Raw genomic sequence first — 19,853 nt, forward strand, 5'->3', positions numbered from 1 at the left:
TAACTCCAAATCATGAGTTGGATAGTTCTGCTCATGGGACCTTAATTGACGAGAGGCATAGGCTACAACTCTCCCTTCTTGCATAAGCACACAGCCTAAGCCTTGTCTGGAAGCATCACAGAAGATAACAAAGTCCTTGCGAATGTCAGGTAAGACCAACACGGGTGCGGTAGTTAGTCTTTCCTTTAGTTCATGGAAACTCCGCTCACAAGCTTCTGTCCAGACAAACTTCTTGTCCTTCTTGAGCAGCTCCGTCATTGGTCTGGCTATCCTAGAAAATCCTTCAATGAATCTCCGATAATAGCCAGCTAATCCAAGGAAACTTCGGATTTCTGAGACAGAGGTTGGCTGTTTCCACTCTGACACCGCAGTTACTTTCTCCGGGTCCACTTCTACTCCTTCAGCAGTCAGGACATGCCCAAGGAAGCTTACCTTCTGTAGCCAGAATTCACACTTACTGAACTTGGCATACAGTTGGTGGCTCCTAAGCTTGCCCAAAACTACTCTAAGGTGCTGCTCGTGCTCTTCGGCACTCCGAGAGTAGACTAGTATGTCGTCGATAAAGACAACGACAAACTGGTCCAACTCCTCCATGAACACTTTATTCATGAGGTTCATGAAGTAAGCAGGAGCATTGGTTAAACCGAACGGCATTACCGTGAACTCGTATTGACCATAACGAGTCACAAAAGCCGTCTTAGGCACATCTTCTGGCCTAATCCTCAACTGGTAATAGCCTGACCTCAGGTCTATCTTGGAAAAGAACTTGGCTCCTTTCAGCTGATCAAACGGATCATCTATCCGAGGCAATGGGTACTTGTTCTTGATGGTGACCTCATTCAGGGCTCTATAATCCACACATAGCCTCATGCTTCCATCCTTCTTCTTGACAAAAAGGACAGGTGCTCCCCACGGCGATGAGCTAGGTCTTATATAACCTTTTTGCAAAAGCTCATCTAATTGCTTTTTCAACTCGGCTAGCTCTGGGGCTGCCATCCTATAGGGTCTCTTAGCAATAGGGGCTGTACCGGGGACTAGGTCAATGGCGAATTCCACTTCACACTCTGGAGGCATACCCGGTAATTCTTCAGGGAACACATCCATATACTCCGCTACTACCGGTACCTCCTTCGGTGTTTCAGCCTTTAGGTTGTGTAGCATGGGGCCTGGTCTACTGACCCTAACATGGCAAGTGACCGTTTCTCCATGATGATTGGTCACGGTCACAGTCCTTTCTGCACACGCTATGCTTCCTCGGTGCTTGGTTAACCAATCCATCCCGAGGATAACATCTATCCCTTGGGAGTTGAGTACCACTAGGTTGGCTAAGAACACTACCCCACTTAGGTTAATAGGGATGCCGATAACTCCTAAGTGGCAAGGTATGTGGCCTCCCGGGGACTGAGTTATTAATGGCCTCTTAAGGGCTACCGTATCAACATTATTAGTTTCCACAAAGCTTGACGATATAAAGGAATGTGATGCACCGGAGTCGAAAAGCACAGTTGCAAGAACTGATTGGACCAGGAACTCACCGAGTATCACTCCTGGGGCATCCTCAGCTTCTTCGGCGTAGACGTGGTTCACCTTCGCCTTTCCAAATGACTGTTGACTCTTTGCTGGTGCTCCACGGCTGGCTCCAGATGCTTGCTTTGGTCCATTCACTGAGTTGGAGAAGACAGACGGTGCTGGCTTGTTCTTATAGGGACAGTTGGCAATAAAGTGCCCTGTCTCACGGCAGTTAAAGCAAGCCTTCGGGTTGGTCAGCTGGCTCCCTCCGGCTGACTGAGTGTGGTTAATACCTTAAGTCTTAGCAGGTGCAGACTGAGATGGCTGCCTGAATGATGCAGTAGGCACCTTGTAAGAAACCACACTATGACTCTTCGGTCCAGAATAAGCTGGGTGCTGAGTTTTCTGGGCCTTCTCCTGGTGAAACACCTTCTTGCTTTCAAACTTCCTCTTTTTGTCCTTCATTTCTTCCTTCTTGTGCTTCGCAGTAGTGATGGCCTTGTTAACTAGGGTGTTGAAATCCGGGTAAATAGAAACTCCAAGCAGGGTCCTTATCTCCGAATCCAAACCACGAAGGAAGGCATCTTGCTTCTGTTCATCTGTCTTCAGCACTTCTGAGGCATAACGGGATAGCTCCGTGAATTTATGCAGATACTCTGTCACTGACAGATTCCCTTGCTGCAGACTCATGAACTCCTCCAACTTAAGCTTCATCACACTCCTAGGAATGTGATGCTCCTTAAACACTTTGACAAATCTGTCCCAAAGCATGGTGTTAGCATCCTCATTCATCTCTCTGTAGCCTTGCCACCATGCTAAAGCTGGTCCTCTCAGTTGCTGGATGGCCAATAACACCTTATCACGGTCATCAGCATGAACAACTTCTAGCTTCATCTCGATTTCTCTGATCCAGTCATCAGCCTCAATCGGGTTGTCGGATCCTCCAAACTTAGGTGGCTGCAAGCGGTTGAAGTCTGCAATCCTGCTGCCATTGCCTTGATGCATTGCAGGTCTATTGTTGCCAAGATTGCCTTGAGCTTGAGCCGTGAGAGTGGTCACAAGAACTTGAAGGAGTTGGTTCTGTTGCTGTAGTATGGCTGCTAGGTCAATGGGTGCGGGGGCACGGGGAGGTAGCTGCGGTAGGTGTCCATTTTCTTCTGGAGCTACATTCGGAGGGGCCTGGTTCCTCGGATTGACCTCGTCACCGTCCTCCTGAGCATGGAGTCCCTGGACTCGGCTCGAACGACGGGACATCTGCGGTCAAGGAGGGATAGGATAAAATTAGGTGGCTCTCCCTATTTATTACTAGGGTAGATTTGCATGTATATAAATATATAATAGCACACAATATCAACAAGTCATTCAAGCACCACACAAGCATTCATTCAAACAAGCAGGGATACATGCCACGACGGATTACAATAACGCGGCTCGACTTTTAAGGGTCAGCCGGGATGACTCGACTACTGATCCCTACAACACGGTCTTCGGGATCACTGTTTCCGGGATCTCGGGGAGACGCGGAAGGCGTGGGCGGCACTGGTTCGCAAATCCTCCTGCGCGGTTGGGACAAAGGGTATAGTGGGATCCCCTCTAGGATGGTTGACTCAGCGGCAGTCCCAGGATGGTGTCCCTTACGCTTGGCGCGATCTACTAGGTAGACACCTCTAAGAAGCTGGCTATGGCGGTCTGCCTGCTCCCTAAGGTTTTCTTCGGCCATGGTGAGGCGGCTCTCTGCTTCAGCTGCTCGGGCTTCTGCCTGCGCTAAGGCCAGCTTAGCCTTATGCCAACGGGACTCCGCTCTCTCAGCACGCTGGATCAAATTTCTCACGCGTTGATGCAGTTGGTCGCACAAATCATCGAGGCTAAGCAAATAGCCCGACATAGCGACAACTGTGGGGTTCTTCTCTGTCCCAGCAGGACTTTCTAGGTTGCGGATCCTTGCCGCCCAAGCAGGACGGTTACGATCCAACGGTGGAAAGTACTTCATGGGAGTGGAACCCAAGTGCCATTCGAACATCTGGCACAGGTGCCGCAGTGCCTTGCGAGCTGCAAGTTGAATGGTGTCAGGCATACGGGCTCCAGTGGCGGTGACACTCCAGGGTTGCATCTCCAAGTATTTATCGCTGGCGCCAATATGGACGGTGACCTCACAGCTTTCGGTGCCATGCTCCATGAACTCGCGACCCACGTACTCCGGTCGTTCCGGAATACCTAGTCGCACCGTGGCAGCATAAAGCACCCTGGGGAATCCATCTTCGTTGATGCAGTAGGTGGTGGTCCAGTCATCCGCCATCTAACTTACAAAGGTAGGGTTAGCATAATAAGGATAAAGTTTTAAGGAGTAATAGGGTTCCAAGAATTGACCATCCTAGGGCTCCTACGGTCCTCGTTACTACCGATTCGTGTCCTACAGCCAAGCATGGCTCTGATACCACCTGAAGCGCCCCGACCCGAAGATCAAGGCTAAACCATGTATTAATTACCGAACAAAGTCTCCGGCATAATACATGTTACATCAGGTGGAGTCCAGAGTCATACAGAGCTTTATTCTACAAGTACACGAGGAGTAATGCGACAACACAGAGCTACACAACTCAAACATAGGATAATGACTATCATGACGGCGTGGAGGACTAGCTCTTCATCCATCACGACTCTACTCGACCAGCTTGGGTGCGGACACGATCTACTCACAGTCTTCTGGAACAAAGTCGGGATCCTCTGGAGAAAAATCAACAAGGGTTGAGTACAAGAGTACTCAGCAAGTTCCACCTCACCCTACGGGAGGGGAATGTCATGCATGACTCACATTAACCACAATGCATATGCAATGCAACTCATGGTACGCCCTTCTTCCCGACACAACCCACAGTAGATAGCTCACTAGTTGTTAGGACCACACCGTAGCTTGTCCATTCCGTGGACACGGACCATTCGAATGGATTCTACACTCTGCAGAGGTCGTACACTGTACCCACAAGCTCAACTGCCCGCACGGACAATCGACATAGCCGACACCCAGCCGTGGTCACGCCCCAGCCCGGCCGCACAAACCCTCGGGCCCTGACCACAATGGTCTATACCCATGAAACATCCCCGCGACCGTCAGGCTAACCAATGGGATTAGGCTAAGTCCGCCCCATAACGGAACCTGTGGTCGTACTAAGGTAAGCTAGGTGAGATGTCAAAACAACTCGGTCCTTATGGTTCGCCAGGGCAGCAGCCATCCCTCAACACATCAACTCGAGCCTACCTCCACGGTAGCACTCACCTGCCAGTCTACCACCACGGTAGCGCCGGCTTCCAGCATACCCAGCTGCCCTAGCCTCAGCCAAATTCCTTCATAACCTAGCCTCAACTCTGGATATGCATAACTACTCATATGTAGGTATGAGCACACTCGATCACTCAAGTACCGATATATGTAATCGATCCTAAACCAGGGCTACAACTAGACGTCCTCACATGGATGCAACCGCTCACGTAGGGGTCGATGAAACTTGCCTTCGCTTACGTATGCGTCATTGGCGGCGGCTTCCTGCTCGCGGTATGGGTCTTCTGGCTCCTTGGCAGGCTCCTCCTCGGTCACTCCGTGATCTACGGGCGGAAACGGCACAACCGGCAAACAAACACAAGCAAGCTATAAAATAAGCTCAAATGGAAATGACAATAGGAATTGATATGAAGGAGATATTGGGTTTATAGTTTTGGTTGGTACTTAAATAGAATGATTTGGGTTAGGTGCTCACGGCCTGGTGGATGTTTTGGGCCTTTATTAGTATTGCGGAGTTAATGGTCGGGGCTGCCTGCCATCTCACCTTGGCGTGCAACAGCTCGAGGAATAGGGTCAACTGTTGGGGCTTCGTCTCGTGAGTGAGCTGGGCTCGTGAGGAGTGGTTCAGCTAGCGGAGTGAAGCGGCTCGGTGTGCTTGGGCTGGTGATGGAGTTCGTCACGGCCTCGCTCCTTTTATAGGCGAGGGGAGTAGCAGTGGCGTCGCACGGGGACGGGCGATGGCGTGGGCTGCGGCAGCTCGCCGTCAACTCAAACAGTGACGGTGCTGAAGGCGCGAGCGTCGAGGCGGCAAAGCCGGCGAGGACGCTGCGGTGGCGTGGGCGAGGTGGGGACTGTGGCAGAACTAACCTGAATTATACCGGCTCAAGTACGCGAGTCCACTCCAGAGGGCTCCAACGTGCTTCAAACGGTATAATCCCTTGGCCTGTCGGGTAACGTCCCGATAAACCACCGATACACAGGATCAAATAAGGTTACCTCACACGAAGGTGAGTCCAGAGATACAATCACCATCACATTTTACAAAATAAGGAATTACATTACAAGAGTTTTCCAAAAGAAGTACGAAGTTTCAAGTCTAGAGAAAACGCTACAAACTGTTAAAGCTATGACTTTTGGCAGCGGAAAACATACGCGATGATTTACAGCACGTCGTCGAGACGGATGTCATGCTAAGCCCGGGCACGACATCACTCAATATCACCAGTGTTGGCCGAGGACGAATCCCATTCCACGGACCAATCTTCTGGAAGAGCACAGGGCCAAGGCAAGGGAAGAGTAGGGTCTTCAAGATATTACCTGCAAAACATATATCTAGCAAGGCTGAGTATACTAATACTCAGCAAGGCTTACCCGGGGTTGGGTATACTTTAGCCCATAATTAGACTTATGAAGGCATTGTAAAGGTTCTGGGTTTGGTTTCAGCTGAAAAGCATCTAAGAATAGATCCTTATGTTCAACTTTTAGCTTCCAAGTTCTATGTGATTATCCATTCTAGATAAGCACTTATAGCTAAGCAAGCAAGGTAGAGCTCTTTATCTCAACCATCAGTATTACTTATCATATAATTGCTCTTGTTACTCTGTGTGATAAAGGGATTAAGTAGTCTCAATCATCGTGAGAGGCGGACGATTCTGAATCGAATTTAACCTTGCAAGGTAAACCTAACTCACACGCTTGGAACACCACAGGGTCGTTCCGAAGCAACCGTTTGCCTTTCATTCCGACTCGTGGATCAGAGCCACCACAAGCGACTGCAGGAACATACGCACATCACTCGTGCAGGACATACGTCTGTAGCGCGACTACAAAACCCGTATTCCTGGTTGCCCTTGCAACACGTATTTCCTCAGTCGAACATAAGTAACCAGAAGAAGCAAGACGAGTGGTGGGAGGTATGTCCACTCCTCGGGCCGATTGGTTACTAGGCTTACCGCTTACCATATTTCGCGGCATGTGGTTAGTACTTTCAAACGCTTAACCCCGATCGGCACACACCGCGACCTTATCAAAATTCAACAACACAGATGGGGTATCACCTCAACCATGATACCGCACAAAACTCCCGTCCGGCATCCTTATAGTGATAACAGGAATGTAAACATTACAATTCCTATATCGCGCGAGTGACAGGAAATCACCCGACTTCTACCGGTCCTATTAGCATAGCATCTAGTCGATATGACCTCAGGTGCAATACATTGGTTCCTAGGATTCATGCATCTAGGGTTTCAAGCAATTCCTAAGAACTTAATGCATAGAATACGTAAATAGATATAGATTGCAGTGTAATAAAATAGTAGGTTATGTCCGGGGCTTGCCTTTACTGGTGGGACTGAAGTCAGAAATGTCAATATCTTCCGAACTTTGGTTCGGGGCTTCAGTTAATACCTTGGTGACGTTTATTTGGTCTTCAGGAACATCCTCCGTAGACTCCGGGGAGATCTCGCAGGTACCGTTGTCGAAAACAGTCGTATCTATATGCAATGCAACATTACATTCAAAGGGTGCACATAAAACTACCTTACTTCACAATTCAATTGCAAACCAGCACTCATACAACATACTAGTCACATATCAATCAGAAAGATCGGAACTAAACTTAGATAGAGTTTTAAGAGGACAACCAATTAAGATCAGCTACTTGTTGAGGGTTACAATAGAGCTGATTGGAAACAGCGAGGGTTTAGTTGATTGATGAGTGCATCAGGTTCCTAGATGATCGATGAAAGCATCGATCACTTCAGCAAAGGGATGATTCCTAAAGCAGTTGTGTCTTAACTGAGATGTGCTTAAGTGTTATCTTAGATAACTAGGGGTGGTTGCATCGGTTCGATTACGTCAGCACAACAATTGAGTGACGTACCGCCGATGGGAGTGTGGTTGAGGATACATGACCGATAGATATAGATAGCTGATCTCTCAGTCGATAAATCGGCTGATAGAGGTGTGTGGATATGGAGGGGAAAACTAAGGATCGATCGGCTCTATGTGACCGATATGGAAAACGACTAGAATCGGCTTGGATCGGCCGATAGCAAGAATCTTAAGGTAACGGCAATCAAAACAAGGATAACGTCTTAACGGTAAGGATATGAGCACTTCGTGGGAAAGGATTAACTAGATATCGCATATCTCTGCTTATGACATAACTTCTATAGCTTACGCTTTAGCTATAATACAAGCATACACTATAAAGCACAATAAAACATTCATTCCCTAACATTTGACCTAGACCACACATCAAAGATCTCAACTCAAGATCATAACATAAAACTTGTAGAGTTTGACTTAGGGTTTCAAACAAAACTGATTTTACATTTTTATGAACTTCCTACATAAATCTATGAAATGTAGAAGTTCACGGATTTGAAATAAAGAAAGTTCTGGAAATTTTACAGAAAACACCCCAGAACTATCTAAAACATAGCAATCAAGTCCCTGGTCCGGGAGAATAGATACCAGGAAGTTAACGACGATATTCCGGCAAAGGAATCGCCGGCATTAAGAAGATTTAGTGAATCAGGGCAAACCTTGGGGTAGCCTTGGTTATGAAGAAGAACACGCGGAAAGTAAATCCCTGCGGTGAATAGGATTGGCGACGATAAGATGAGCTCGGCGATGACGAGATTCCGTGAGTGACGAAGAAGTTCGTCGGGGAGGGTTGTCGTGGGTGGAAGATGGTCGAAGGGGTAATCCCCGCGGTGACTTGTAGTTTTGCTCGGCGATCGACGAAGATTAGAAGCTGCTGGATGTCGTGAATCCCTGGGACGAAATGACAGAGCTGGATTGGTTCGCTATACCATCTCTTCCGCGAACCTTAAGGTTTCCTTGTCCCCGGACTGAACTTCCTCTGTTCACATACTCTTAGCTCTTGCTCTGCTCGCGCGTGGCCTGTCATCTTGCACGCGCTCACGCTTACGGAATCGAGTCGAGCCGGTCACCGGTAGAACACTCTCGCTCGCATCCGCGGATGGGCTAGTCCAAATCCGTTCGGACCTTCGTCTTCGCTTTGCCACCTTTCCTCCGGCTCGCCATGCCATAACTGTTCTTCCGCTTTCACAAAGACCGAGGTCTGTCCGCATCAGGGCCGCGCCTTTCGTTGTCTTCTCCTCAACGGCTTCCGACATCCTCCAAACGCGGCCCTGCTGTTCCCGTGCGAATCCGCCCTGCACGCTGTGCAGCTGCTCCTCCGCTTCCAGCTGCCTAACCTGTGTTCACCCGGCCTTGCCGCATCACTCCCGTGCTCACACACGCGTGTTCGCGCCACCTGGGCCTACTCCTGCCTCGGCCAAGCCACTCACACGCGCGCGCCAAACACGCCTCCAGCACCCTCCGCGCGCGCTCCGCTCAACACCTGTCCACACCTCCCACTTCCGTACGCCATCGGTTGCACGCTCGCGCCACCCGCTCGGCGTCGCTCACGTTCCTGCCGTTCCAGCACCGCCCGCGAACCGCTCCAGCGCCCACTCGCCTACGCGCCACCGCTGCGAGCTCCTGCATTGCCAGCCGTGCCGCTCACGAGTCTGTGTCACACCCGTACGCCGCCAGCTTGCTGGGCACGCGCGCGTCTGCTCCTGGGTCACGCCCGCTCCCTGCGTTTGCACTCATGCTGCAGTCGTCAGCCTCCACCTCTGGCCCCTCGCTCCAACGCGCCGCAGCCGCGCTGCCGGCGCCAAGCTAAACCGCAGCCAGTGCCCATTCGCCCCGCGCCGGCCACAGCCGCCTGCTCGCCGCCGCGGCTGCCGCGCACCTGCACTCCGTCTGCGCCAGCCGCTCACACTCCGCCGCTCCGGCCCCTGCACGCGCTCGCTGCCCCAGCGCCGGCCAGTGCGCTTCGCCCGCCTGCCGTTCGGGCCCAGCCGAGCCGCCGCCGTCTGCTGCTCGCCTCTACTCTGCGCCCAAAGCCGCCCCCTGCGCCTGTCGCAGCCCGCGCCTACTGCTCCCACTCCGGCCCGCCAGCCCGCGCCTAGCTCCGCTCGCCCCGCGCCGAGCCACCGCCTGGGCGCCGCCCCACCTACTCCTGCCGCTCGCCCCCCTGCGACCCGCACCGCGCCAGCTCGCCAGCGCCTCCTGCCGTGGGCCGCTGCCCCGCCCGGGCCTGCACCGCCGGGGCCCGCTCGCCGCCCCTGTGCGCCTGCTGCGCGCACACGCCACCTGCCGCTGCTCCTCCCGCGGCCGACCCATGCGCTCCCCCGCGCTGGCGCCCGCACGCCGCGGCCGCCCGCTCGGGCCGCTCAGCGCCCGAGCCCCGCCGCTCCGCGCTCGCCTGGGCCGGCCTCCGCGTCAAGCCGCCCTGGGCCGAGCTGCAACCGCCGCCCGGCGCCTTGCGCCGCCTACTCCTGCGCGCTTGGGGGCCGCCCGGCCTGCTCCTGTGGTGCTTGTGCTGATCCGATTGGAGGAGGAGAGAGAGAGGGAGAAAGAGGAAAAGAAACAAGGAGAGAAGGAGATAGGTGGCCGGGTAAAAGAAACAGGAAGGGCACCAGATAAGGGAGAGCAGAGAAGAAGGTCAAGCAGGATTCTCCAAGGGCGTATACGCAAAATCAGAGAATTGCAGGGGCCTAATTGTAAAATAAAATTTCCCGTTGATTTAAAACCCTAATGGAGAAATGCCCAAAACGAAAGTTGGAGAGTTTTTCAAACTCTACAACATTGCTTTAGGGCCCAAGTTCAAAAACTCAAAATTTACATTTTTACACGTAAACTTTTGAACAAAAGTCGGATTTGAATTGCTTTTGTCCCAAAAGCGTAATTTTATAAAATTCAGGACCTAAATTCAAGCATTTATGACACGTCATTATGACGGGATAGACTCGTCATAATGGTTGGATAGACATGTCATGATGACTTGCACTTTTTACACTTTAGTCCTGAGTAATTTGAAAGTTACTTTTGTAAATCAAACATTTGCATAAAAGGACTTGTACTTTTATAAAATTACGTAAATATCCTTATTTTTACCATTTTACCCAAACTTTTTACCCACTTCAACACATGCATTTCAAATGCAATTTTTGGATAAATATATATTTTTTTTACAGGGAATAAAATAAGAAAAGCATATTTACAAAACCATCTTTTACTTATTTTGAAATCACCTTTATCCAAATGCATTTTGCAAAAACAACCCTAGATTTTTCTGTAATTACAGAAATACCCTTTTTACTTACACTTTAAATTTTCAAAAGCTTCACATAAACACACATAAGCTTTATACAAACAAACACATATTTCACACTAACAAAATATTTGCCTAGCATTGCAAATACATGAACTGTCACAGGGACACGGAGGTGGGCGGCACGGCGCGGTGCCGGCGGCAGTGCGCGGTCCAGTCGTGGGGCCGGCGTGTCGCGCGTGCGCGGGCGAGAGCGAGCGTGCGCGGTGGAAAAATATCTCGGCCGGCACTGTGCATGACGGTTTATTCCAAGGTCAATGGTGTGAGTACTTTGTGGTTTCCAGGGGATGATGAAGTTATTGCGAAGGAAGTAGGCGCTGTTATGATTATCTGAGAATTAGGGCGTGGTGCGGTGACTTGAGAGGCTTCTGGTTACTTAGTGTACCGGGTCCTTTCGAATCACAACTTATATACTAAGTACTTAAGTTTAACTAGGAGACTAACGCTTATAAAAAAAAACACTTACCTTATTGGAGCGGCAAAGTCCCGAAGGAACACGCGCCTTTAAGTGGCTAGTCCAGCACTAACCCTCCTAGCCCTACCACAACCTATCTACCTTGCTCATGGGTGGATGTCATGGCAAGGAGGGGGGGCTCTATTTATAGGTCAAGGGAAGCCATGGTATTAGGACAAGTGTCCTCCTTCTAGAGAATTCCAAAATATCTTAACATTTTCAAAATTTTATTTATTACTATTTCTAGAGTCTTCCATGGAAAATATCTCCCCCCTTGCTTAGTGGAGAAGGATCCTTGAGAATATTTTATTCTTGCTTAGGGGCTAAGGATCTAGAGAGTTGCCTTGAAAATATCTCACTATTGCTTAGTGGATAAGAATCTAGAGAGTTGCCTTGAAAATATCTCACTATTGCTTAGTGGAGAAGATCTTAGAGAGTTTGTCTTGCATCTTCTTCAAAGTGATGAAAATTGGGATGTTACAGCGCGCCCTGGCGGGAGCGGCGGCGGGTACCGCCTACCGCGCGCCGGAGCTCGTGGACGCGCGCCGCCCGACGTTCAGGTTCGACGTGTACTCGCTCGGGGTGCTGTTCCTGGAGCTCCTGACGTGCAAGTCCCCCGCGCACCACGCGTCCCTGGAGGGCGGCGACGGCGTCGTGGACCTCCCACGGTGGGGGCAGTCGGTGGTGCGGGAGGAGTGGACGGCCGAGGTGTTCGGCTCCGCCCCTCCGGCGGTCCGGCCTCCAGGCCGCCGAGGGCTGCGCCTCCTCCTACAAGTGCTTCCAGTGCTAGTGAATTTAATTTGCAGGACGTATAGAAAGATAACCTTCTCTGCTCTATCTCAGATATATATGATGTCTTTATTTCTTCATCTATATTCAGGATGCATGCTCAAGCTTTTACAGTTTGCTGATTTGAGTGCCATGGGGTCACATTGATTTGAATTTCTAGTATGATGTGTATGTGTTCCTGCTTAACAACTACTAATCCTGGCCTCGGCTCCCTGTCAGTGTTGAAGGCCCTGAGAGGAGCTCTTGGAGAAGAACGTCAAGCGGCCGGACTTGAAGCAAAGCTTCCCTGTGAGTGCCTCCTGATTTTCTCTAGCGATTAAGGTGCCTCCTTTCAACTAAAGTAATTGATTTGTAGCTAGCATCTTTATTTCTGTTTTGAGCCATATGATCTGCATCTGTGTGTTAAATATCAATTGGTTGTCCGTGAAGCAACATTATTTGTGATGATGTGTAGTGTAAAATTTGTAAGAAGTGATTGAAATTTTGGAGTGCATGAATGTAGTAGATTAATGTTGAATTGTTGAGTAATGAAAGTTTCTTTTTCATTTTAGCTGCTTGAGTGATGATTTATTTTATTGGTTTCGACTTGCTGGATCACATACTAGTAAAAATATATTGTCTGATTGTTCTTTAACGAACAGATTATACACAGATTTTATTTTCTTTTATATTAATTGAAATTAATGCTAAGGGCATACTGCAGAGAATGGATTGCCGTGGCAGTGGCAAGAGCAAAGAGAAGGCCATACCAGATAGTGACGAGGTATGCAGTGCAGCTGGTGGGTCGTCCAAGACATATGTAGTTGATAGAGCAGGTTTGTTTGACACAAAATACATGTCATTTTTTCCAAGTTCCCTCCATTGTGTGTTTTTTTTTGTAACAATAGATCTCATTCTTTTTCAGGAAAACGGATAGAATTGAAAGGAAAAATTAGAGACACATGAAGCCATGGGACAAAAGTTGGTAAATTTGGATGGAAGTGTGGCTACTGTCCTACAGGCCAGCAAAGCGGAGGTGTTACCCGTCTAAGGGAGCACTTGTGTGGATTACAAGGTAATGTGCAGCCATGTTCTAAGGTGCCACGCGAAGTTAGGGACATACTGTTGGATGAATTAGCAAAAAGCAAACAAAAGAAGAGGGACACAAGGGAAAGTCGTCTCTATATTGAGAAGGCTCTCATAGAGCATGATTATAGAACAGCTATTGCTAGCCTTGATGAAGAGGCACAATATGAGTTAGCAGTGAGTGAGTCTCTAAGGGATTTTAACTTGACTCGTGATGGTAGAGCAAGAGGTGGTGGTATTGTCATTCGGGCTGCTAGTAGTTCTAGGGTATCCAATCTTGGAGGGGCAAATACCAAGTCTTCTTTTGGGAGAGCAAGTGGAACTAGTAGTGAAGCTGGAAATGTCGGCAAGACAGTTGGCAGTGGCAGTAGCTGTGGTAGCTTGAGTAAACAAAGTTCATTGCATTCTTTCTACCCAGACCACAACAGTCCGTTTGATATAGATTTGGTACGTAATAGGGCACCATCACAACCACGAGTGGATATTATGCTTGATGGGGATTCCAAGCTTAAGCTTTGGAAGGCTTGGGCGAAATGGTTTCATGCCAATGACTTACCTGGTAGGAAAGCTGACTGCCCCTACTTTCGGGCTGCAGTTAAATTGACTCAACAGATTGGGGAACTACCTATCCCAAAAGGAAGAGATATAGATGGACCACTGTTAGATATGAACTATAATGACTTGGAAGCTCATATGGAATCTTTTAAGGAAGATTGGAGTCGTTATGGGGTTACAATTATGTGCGATTCATGGACAGACCCTACAATGATGTGTATTATCAATTTCATGATTTTTTGCAATGGTCGCATGTTCTTTCATAAATCTGTGAATGCAACCGGAGAAGTTCAAAATGCAGAATTTATTTATGAGAAGATTAGAGATGTAATGGTTGATGAAGTTGGGGCTAAGTTCGTCGTTCAGATTGTGATGGATAATGGTTCAAATTATAAAAAAGCATGCAAGCAGCTCACTACTGAACATCCACACATTACTTGGCAGCCATGTGCTGCTCATACTATTAATTTGATGTTGAAGGATATAGGAAGATTTGACGATGTTGCATATGTAGTGGATAGCGCAAAGCGCATATATAGGTTCTTCTACAACCATAATAGACTTCATGCTATGATGAGGGAGAAGATTGGTGGAGAGCTGATTCGGTGGAATGCCACTAGGTTTGGCACAGTGTTTTTGTGCTTGCAGAGTTTTTGGGATAGGCAGGACAAGTTGAAGTCATGGATGGTCTCTGCTGAGTGGAAAAACAGTGAATGGAGAAATGAGCAAGACCATGGCTTTGCATATGATTGCCTGACAAATAGGGTTTGGTGGGATAAGATGGAATCGGTGCTTAATGCTGTTGGACCCATCTTCTTTGTTCTTCGCTTTGCTGACCGGCAAAAGAATGCTACTCTATCCGGCTTACTTCCAAAGATGATACAGGCATATAATGATATATGTGCTAAGTTGAGAAAAGGTGAACAGGGAAAAAGAGATCTCCTTAACAAAACAGCCGAAGTAATCAGTAAGAGAACACGATATCTTCTTAAATGAGACACTTGTGCTTGCAGGTAACAACTGGACAGATATTTTGTTCAATTCATGTGTATTTTTTTCATGTCTCTAATATTGTTGTCTTATTTTTTTCCTTTGTAGCTGCTGCACTTGACCCTGGAGAGCTATACAGATCAAACCATGCAAAAAAATCATGTTGTCAATTGGCTGTAACTTTGGCAATAAAGAAACTGGCTACTTCAACTTCAGAGGCTGCTGCTGCAATTGACCAATATTCTTGTTTCATTGAAAAGAAGGGTCTATTTGGAGATCCAGAAGCTCTTTGGTCAGCACTTCATGGCAAAAGCAGTCCAGGTACACTTCTATGCCTAGTTACTAGTTGAAACAAGCATATCTATGCCTAGTTACTCCTTGTGTCCTTAGTTGAAACCAGAAAATCTTGTGCTACTGTTCTTGGATCATTTTGGCAAGTTACTAGTGCAGAGAATCTTAGTGAAATAATCCAATGTGCTCTTTGCTGGATCATTTATTGCAAGTTACTAGTGCAGCAAGTTACAATGTATAGAAACTTACTTTATGTGCTGTTGTTGCATATTATTATTTTTTTAATTAATTGCAGTTGAGTGGTGGGGTTCATATGAAGGGCAATGCCCTGCATTGCAAAAGATTGCAAGACGCATTGTCTCACAATGCGTATCATCTAGTGGATGTGAAAGAAATTGGAGCACCTTTGCTCTTGTTCACACAAAATTAAGAAATAAATTAGGCTTTGACAAGCTGCACAAGTTGGTGAAAGTGCATTATAACTTGAAGCTACAGATCCAACAATTCGAAGCTGACTTTCAAAGCCTTCAAGAAAAAGATGTTGATCCATGTGCTATGATGATGGATGTTGCCCTTTATGATGAACAAAACCCAATCATGGATTGGCTAAATAATTCAATGAGCGATTCCACACCAATTCTCGATGAATACAATGATGATGATCTTGATTGGAACACACCTAGCAGCTTTGTCATTGAAAGTCTGGAAATGGACATAGAAGAGGTGGCTGCATTCAAGAGGAAGCTTTGCTTGGGAAAAAATGGCAGAAAAAAGAAACAGAGAAAGCAATGGGATGAAGAAGAAGAAGAAGAAGTTATAGAGGACTATGCATCTGATTCTTCTCATGAACAAGGCAGCCCAATTTATGTTGAGTCAGGTGATAGTAGTTCCAATGAAGGTGATGGTGAGTTTCAGTTCAATTTTCTAGTTTAGATTTCGTATTAACATCATGTAAATTTTGCTCTTTGGAATATTATTTTTTCTTGCAAAGGTGATAATGATGGTGGTGAAGGAAGTGGTGGTACTAGAGCTCATGTAGGTGTATCAAATGGTTTTAGCTCAGGTGACTAAACTACAATTGCATACTTTTGCAAGTAGGCTTTCTAGAATTGTATTGGTTGCTGACAAAAAATAAATACATGTCATCACATTGTAGGTGCTAATCATGGGGAATCAGCTCCTCTACGGCCAAGATCAACTAGGATAAAGAAGCCAACTCTCAAGAGCATCAATGAACTATAAAAGGTTTGATGAACCTTTCTTTTGCTAACTTTATAACCAATGCTTTAGTGTGATTTCATTTCATGAATAGAGTTTAAACATTTCCTATGTAATTATTTGTAGGGCTGTACAACTCCGAGGAAAAGATGTGGCATGGTTCATTGGTTCAGGATTTTGTGTGGTTGTGCTGTAGCTTAAATGCACTCCAAACTTTTGTAACATGCTAATATTTGAGGCAGCCAATACTTTGCTATCCAATGGACTGTAATATGGCCTATATGACTGTAATATGTGTCACTTAGTTACATTCTATGCTGAACCTTTCATATATGCTCCTTTATTGCAATATTCTTTTGGTGTTATATGCAATTAGTGATAACTAATGGACTAGAGGCAGTTTCAAGTGAAATTCTGCCAAAAATTTTAAAAAATTTGAATTTGATCCGATATATCCTGATTATCCTGTCTATCCTGTTTATCTATAACCTCCGATAATTTTATTTTTCCGGTAACGAAAACCTTGATAGAGTCAACTTAGACTTCCTATTTGAAATCTTAGTTTCTAGAGGTTTCAGTCCAAAGTGGGTAGGCTGGATTAAGTGCCTGACGCTGAATGACACAGAGGATAAACTAAATGGCATCTGGCCAATTGGGGGAGTATTAGCGTGTGTAAAAATTTTGGTGGATTAGGTATCCCTGATTTGAGAGATCTAAATATCTGTCTGTTAGGTTCCTGGTTGAGAAGGTATCAGGTAGATGATAGGAAGCTTTGGAAACAAGTAATAGATGAGAAGTACAATACAGATAGGCCTAATATCTTTTATAGCAATGATCTAGGGGCCTCCCAATTCTTCAAAAGCCTGACGTGGGCAGCAAAAGCTGCTAAAATGGGGTATAGATGGAAAATAGGGGATGGTAGGAAAATAAAGTTTTGGGAAGACAACTGGTTAGGATCTTCAAGTTTGGAAATTCAGTTCTGGCCTCTATATGTGGTAGTGAATGAAAAGAATAAAACAATTGCTGACCTCTAGGATGGTAACAACCTGAAGTGTACCTTTAGGAGGGTGGCTGGTAAGGAAATGATGAGACAGTGGGAGGAGGTCGTCCAGATTGCTTCTACCATTAGTTTCTCTGGTGAACAAGATGAAATGGTGTGGACTTTCACTTCAAATGGAGTCTACTCTTCACAATCTTTATATAAAGTCATAGAGGTGTTACCCCAGTACATCTGCCAGCTGTTTGGAACCTGAGAATTCCCCCAGGGTCCATTTCTTTCTCTAGCTGCTCACGCAAAACAAGGTCCTGACTAGAGATAATGTGTGTAAAAAAGAATAAGCTGATAAGTCCTGTCTGTTTTGCACTGACAATGAGTCAGTTATACATCTTTTCTTTGATTGTGTGGTAGCTAAACAAATCTGGGCAAATATCTCTGAAGCCTTAGAAATTAATTGTGGTAGCAATTTTGAGTCCATAGGGAAGTTTTGGATTAGTAACAAAAAACATCTGATAATGAATATGTTTACCTCTGCTGCCCTGTGGGGGGCTCTGGAAACTAAGAAACCTCTTGTGTTTTCAGAATGGGCTCTGACAAGATGTGCCAAGTGTGCTGTGGAAGATAGCAGGTCTGATCCAAAACTGGAGAGTGCTTTGCCCAGCAGAGAAGATGCAAGAACTAGAGCTCAGGCTAGGAAAGTTGCAGTGCTTAGCAAGACAACCTGGAAGTTTGGGGAACTGGCAGGCGATCTCAAAGATGACCTGCTCAGCTTCCTGGTGAACTGCGGGGGCGACCTGACACCTTCAAAGGTCCCCAAGCACTTGGCCCACCTCTTCGTTGACGGATGGATCGACACCACAAAGGAGACGGAAGCTTGATCAACCGCTCGCCTGCTTTCTTTTCGAGGTCTTTTGTGCGCCCTGCGCCTCTCGGTGCTGTAATAGGGTAGATGTTCCTTCGAACTGCTGTCTGTCAACTTAAGGCTGTGCCTCTGCGAGCCGTTACAGTACTGTAAACTGAAACGTTCTGGTCTTTCGTTAAGTAAGACTAGGGCAAATCGCCCTAAAATTCTAAAAAATCCTCTATTCATGCTCTCAGTTCTAACCACGTCGTGATGTGGTTTTGGTGGGAGGATGATTGCTGTTTTACAATAGTAATCTGCGTTAGTATTAGTTCATGAATATGTAGGATTGATGCAACGATGTTCCTCTGTTTCTGTTGCAAGCACTATCTTCTTTTTGACCTTGCGAAGTTTAGATCTAGAAGCGATAACATTAGATGGTCATTGTATATCGTGTGAATAATGCTACTCAATTTCTATGAAGCAGGGCAGATGCAAAGGGTTGAAACCTTTTCTCCAAAATGAAATATTCAAGTTTTTATTACGAATGTAGATATTGGGATATGGATAAATTATCCTTAGATGTTAAATTTAGTCAAATGCAAGATCTCATTTCAGGTAGACCAAACGGTCCCGCTTTTATCATCTGCCCGTCTTATCGCACACCTTTATGTGACCTGATAGGACTTTTAAATTCTGATTTTTTTTGGGGAGGGGTCGGGGATGATGGGGGCAAAACAAGGACACAGGGCACAAAAGCATGTTATGCTATGTCATCATTTGAAATTATTTCAATGCATCTCTTTACGGTTCCATATGAATTTGCAGCTTTCTTTTCACAATTCACCGGCCCTCTCAGCCCCTCTCTTGTATTTTGCCACACTGGCTACATTTGAATCGTAGGTATACTAATTTATCAAAATATCGTATCAAATTGAGCAATTTACAGGTTGTTGGATCTGTAACTAACTGTCAAGTTGTCATAACCTTATTAGCTTTAAGTATGCATAAATGATGTAATTTGTTTAAAATTATTATTTGTGCATTTTTTATACTTTACAAACGGAATGCAAATTTTTCCACAAAACAATAAACAGGCGAAGTTGCATTCATAAAGCTATCTAAGTCACCAAAATCTTGGTTGCTTACAAATAGTGACTTGTTATGGGGTGGCAGCATGAGAACCCTAAGTATTTTTTAGGTAACTAGGAATTATTTTAGGTACTGCCATTAGTTGGTAGCATGCCTTTTGAATTTTGAAAAAAATACTAGAGCATCTACAAGAGCCTTTCTAAAATCTACTCTCTAAGAGAGTCACTTGAGGAAAAATCATTTTCTATATCTTTATACTCTCCAACAGCTTTTCTATATCTGGGCATAGTCTAGAGAACAATTTTCGCTCTCCATCTTTAGCTAACGAGAAATCCGAAATAAAAAAATCTATATTTAGATATTCAATTGAAGAGACTATTGGAGGGTAATTTTTAACCAAAATCTCTATTTCTAAAGATATAAAAATTCTCTTTATGCTCTCAACATATTACTTGTATTTTTCCCTAATATGAAAAAACTATTCTTTTGATAATGGAAGGTGCTCTAGCGGACTACCAAATTCATCCCCAATACTGAAATATTTTTAGTAATTACCGAAACACACCTCCTCTTACTCAG

The 19,853-nt window shown here is 46.2% G+C and overlaps 1 protein-coding gene and 1 pseudogene across 1 annotated transcript; both read left to right on the forward strand.

The window, feature by feature from the left end:
• The first annotated feature begins 11,910 nt into the window (after nt 1-11,910).
• Nucleotides 11,911-13,170, forward strand: LOC112873000 (probable inactive receptor kinase At3g02880). The gene is made up of 3 exons (XM_025936031.1): nt 11,911-12,210; nt 12,929-13,040; nt 13,130-13,170. The coding sequence occupies exons 1-3, from the start codon at nt 11,911-11,913 to the stop codon at nt 13,168-13,170; spliced, it is 453 nt and encodes a 150-aa protein (XP_025791816.1).
• A 1,359-nt stretch (nt 13,171-14,529) lies between these two features.
• On the forward strand, nt 14,530-18,219 carry LOC112873001 (annotated as a pseudogene).
• Nucleotides 18,220-19,853: the final 1,634 nt, after the last annotated feature.

The sequence above is a fragment of the Panicum hallii genome, chromosome 9 (genome assembly GCF_002211085.1).
Source record: "Panicum hallii strain FIL2 chromosome 9, PHallii_v3.1, whole genome shotgun sequence".
In the NCBI taxonomy this organism is placed as follows: domain Eukaryota; kingdom Viridiplantae; phylum Streptophyta; class Magnoliopsida; order Poales; family Poaceae; genus Panicum; species Panicum hallii.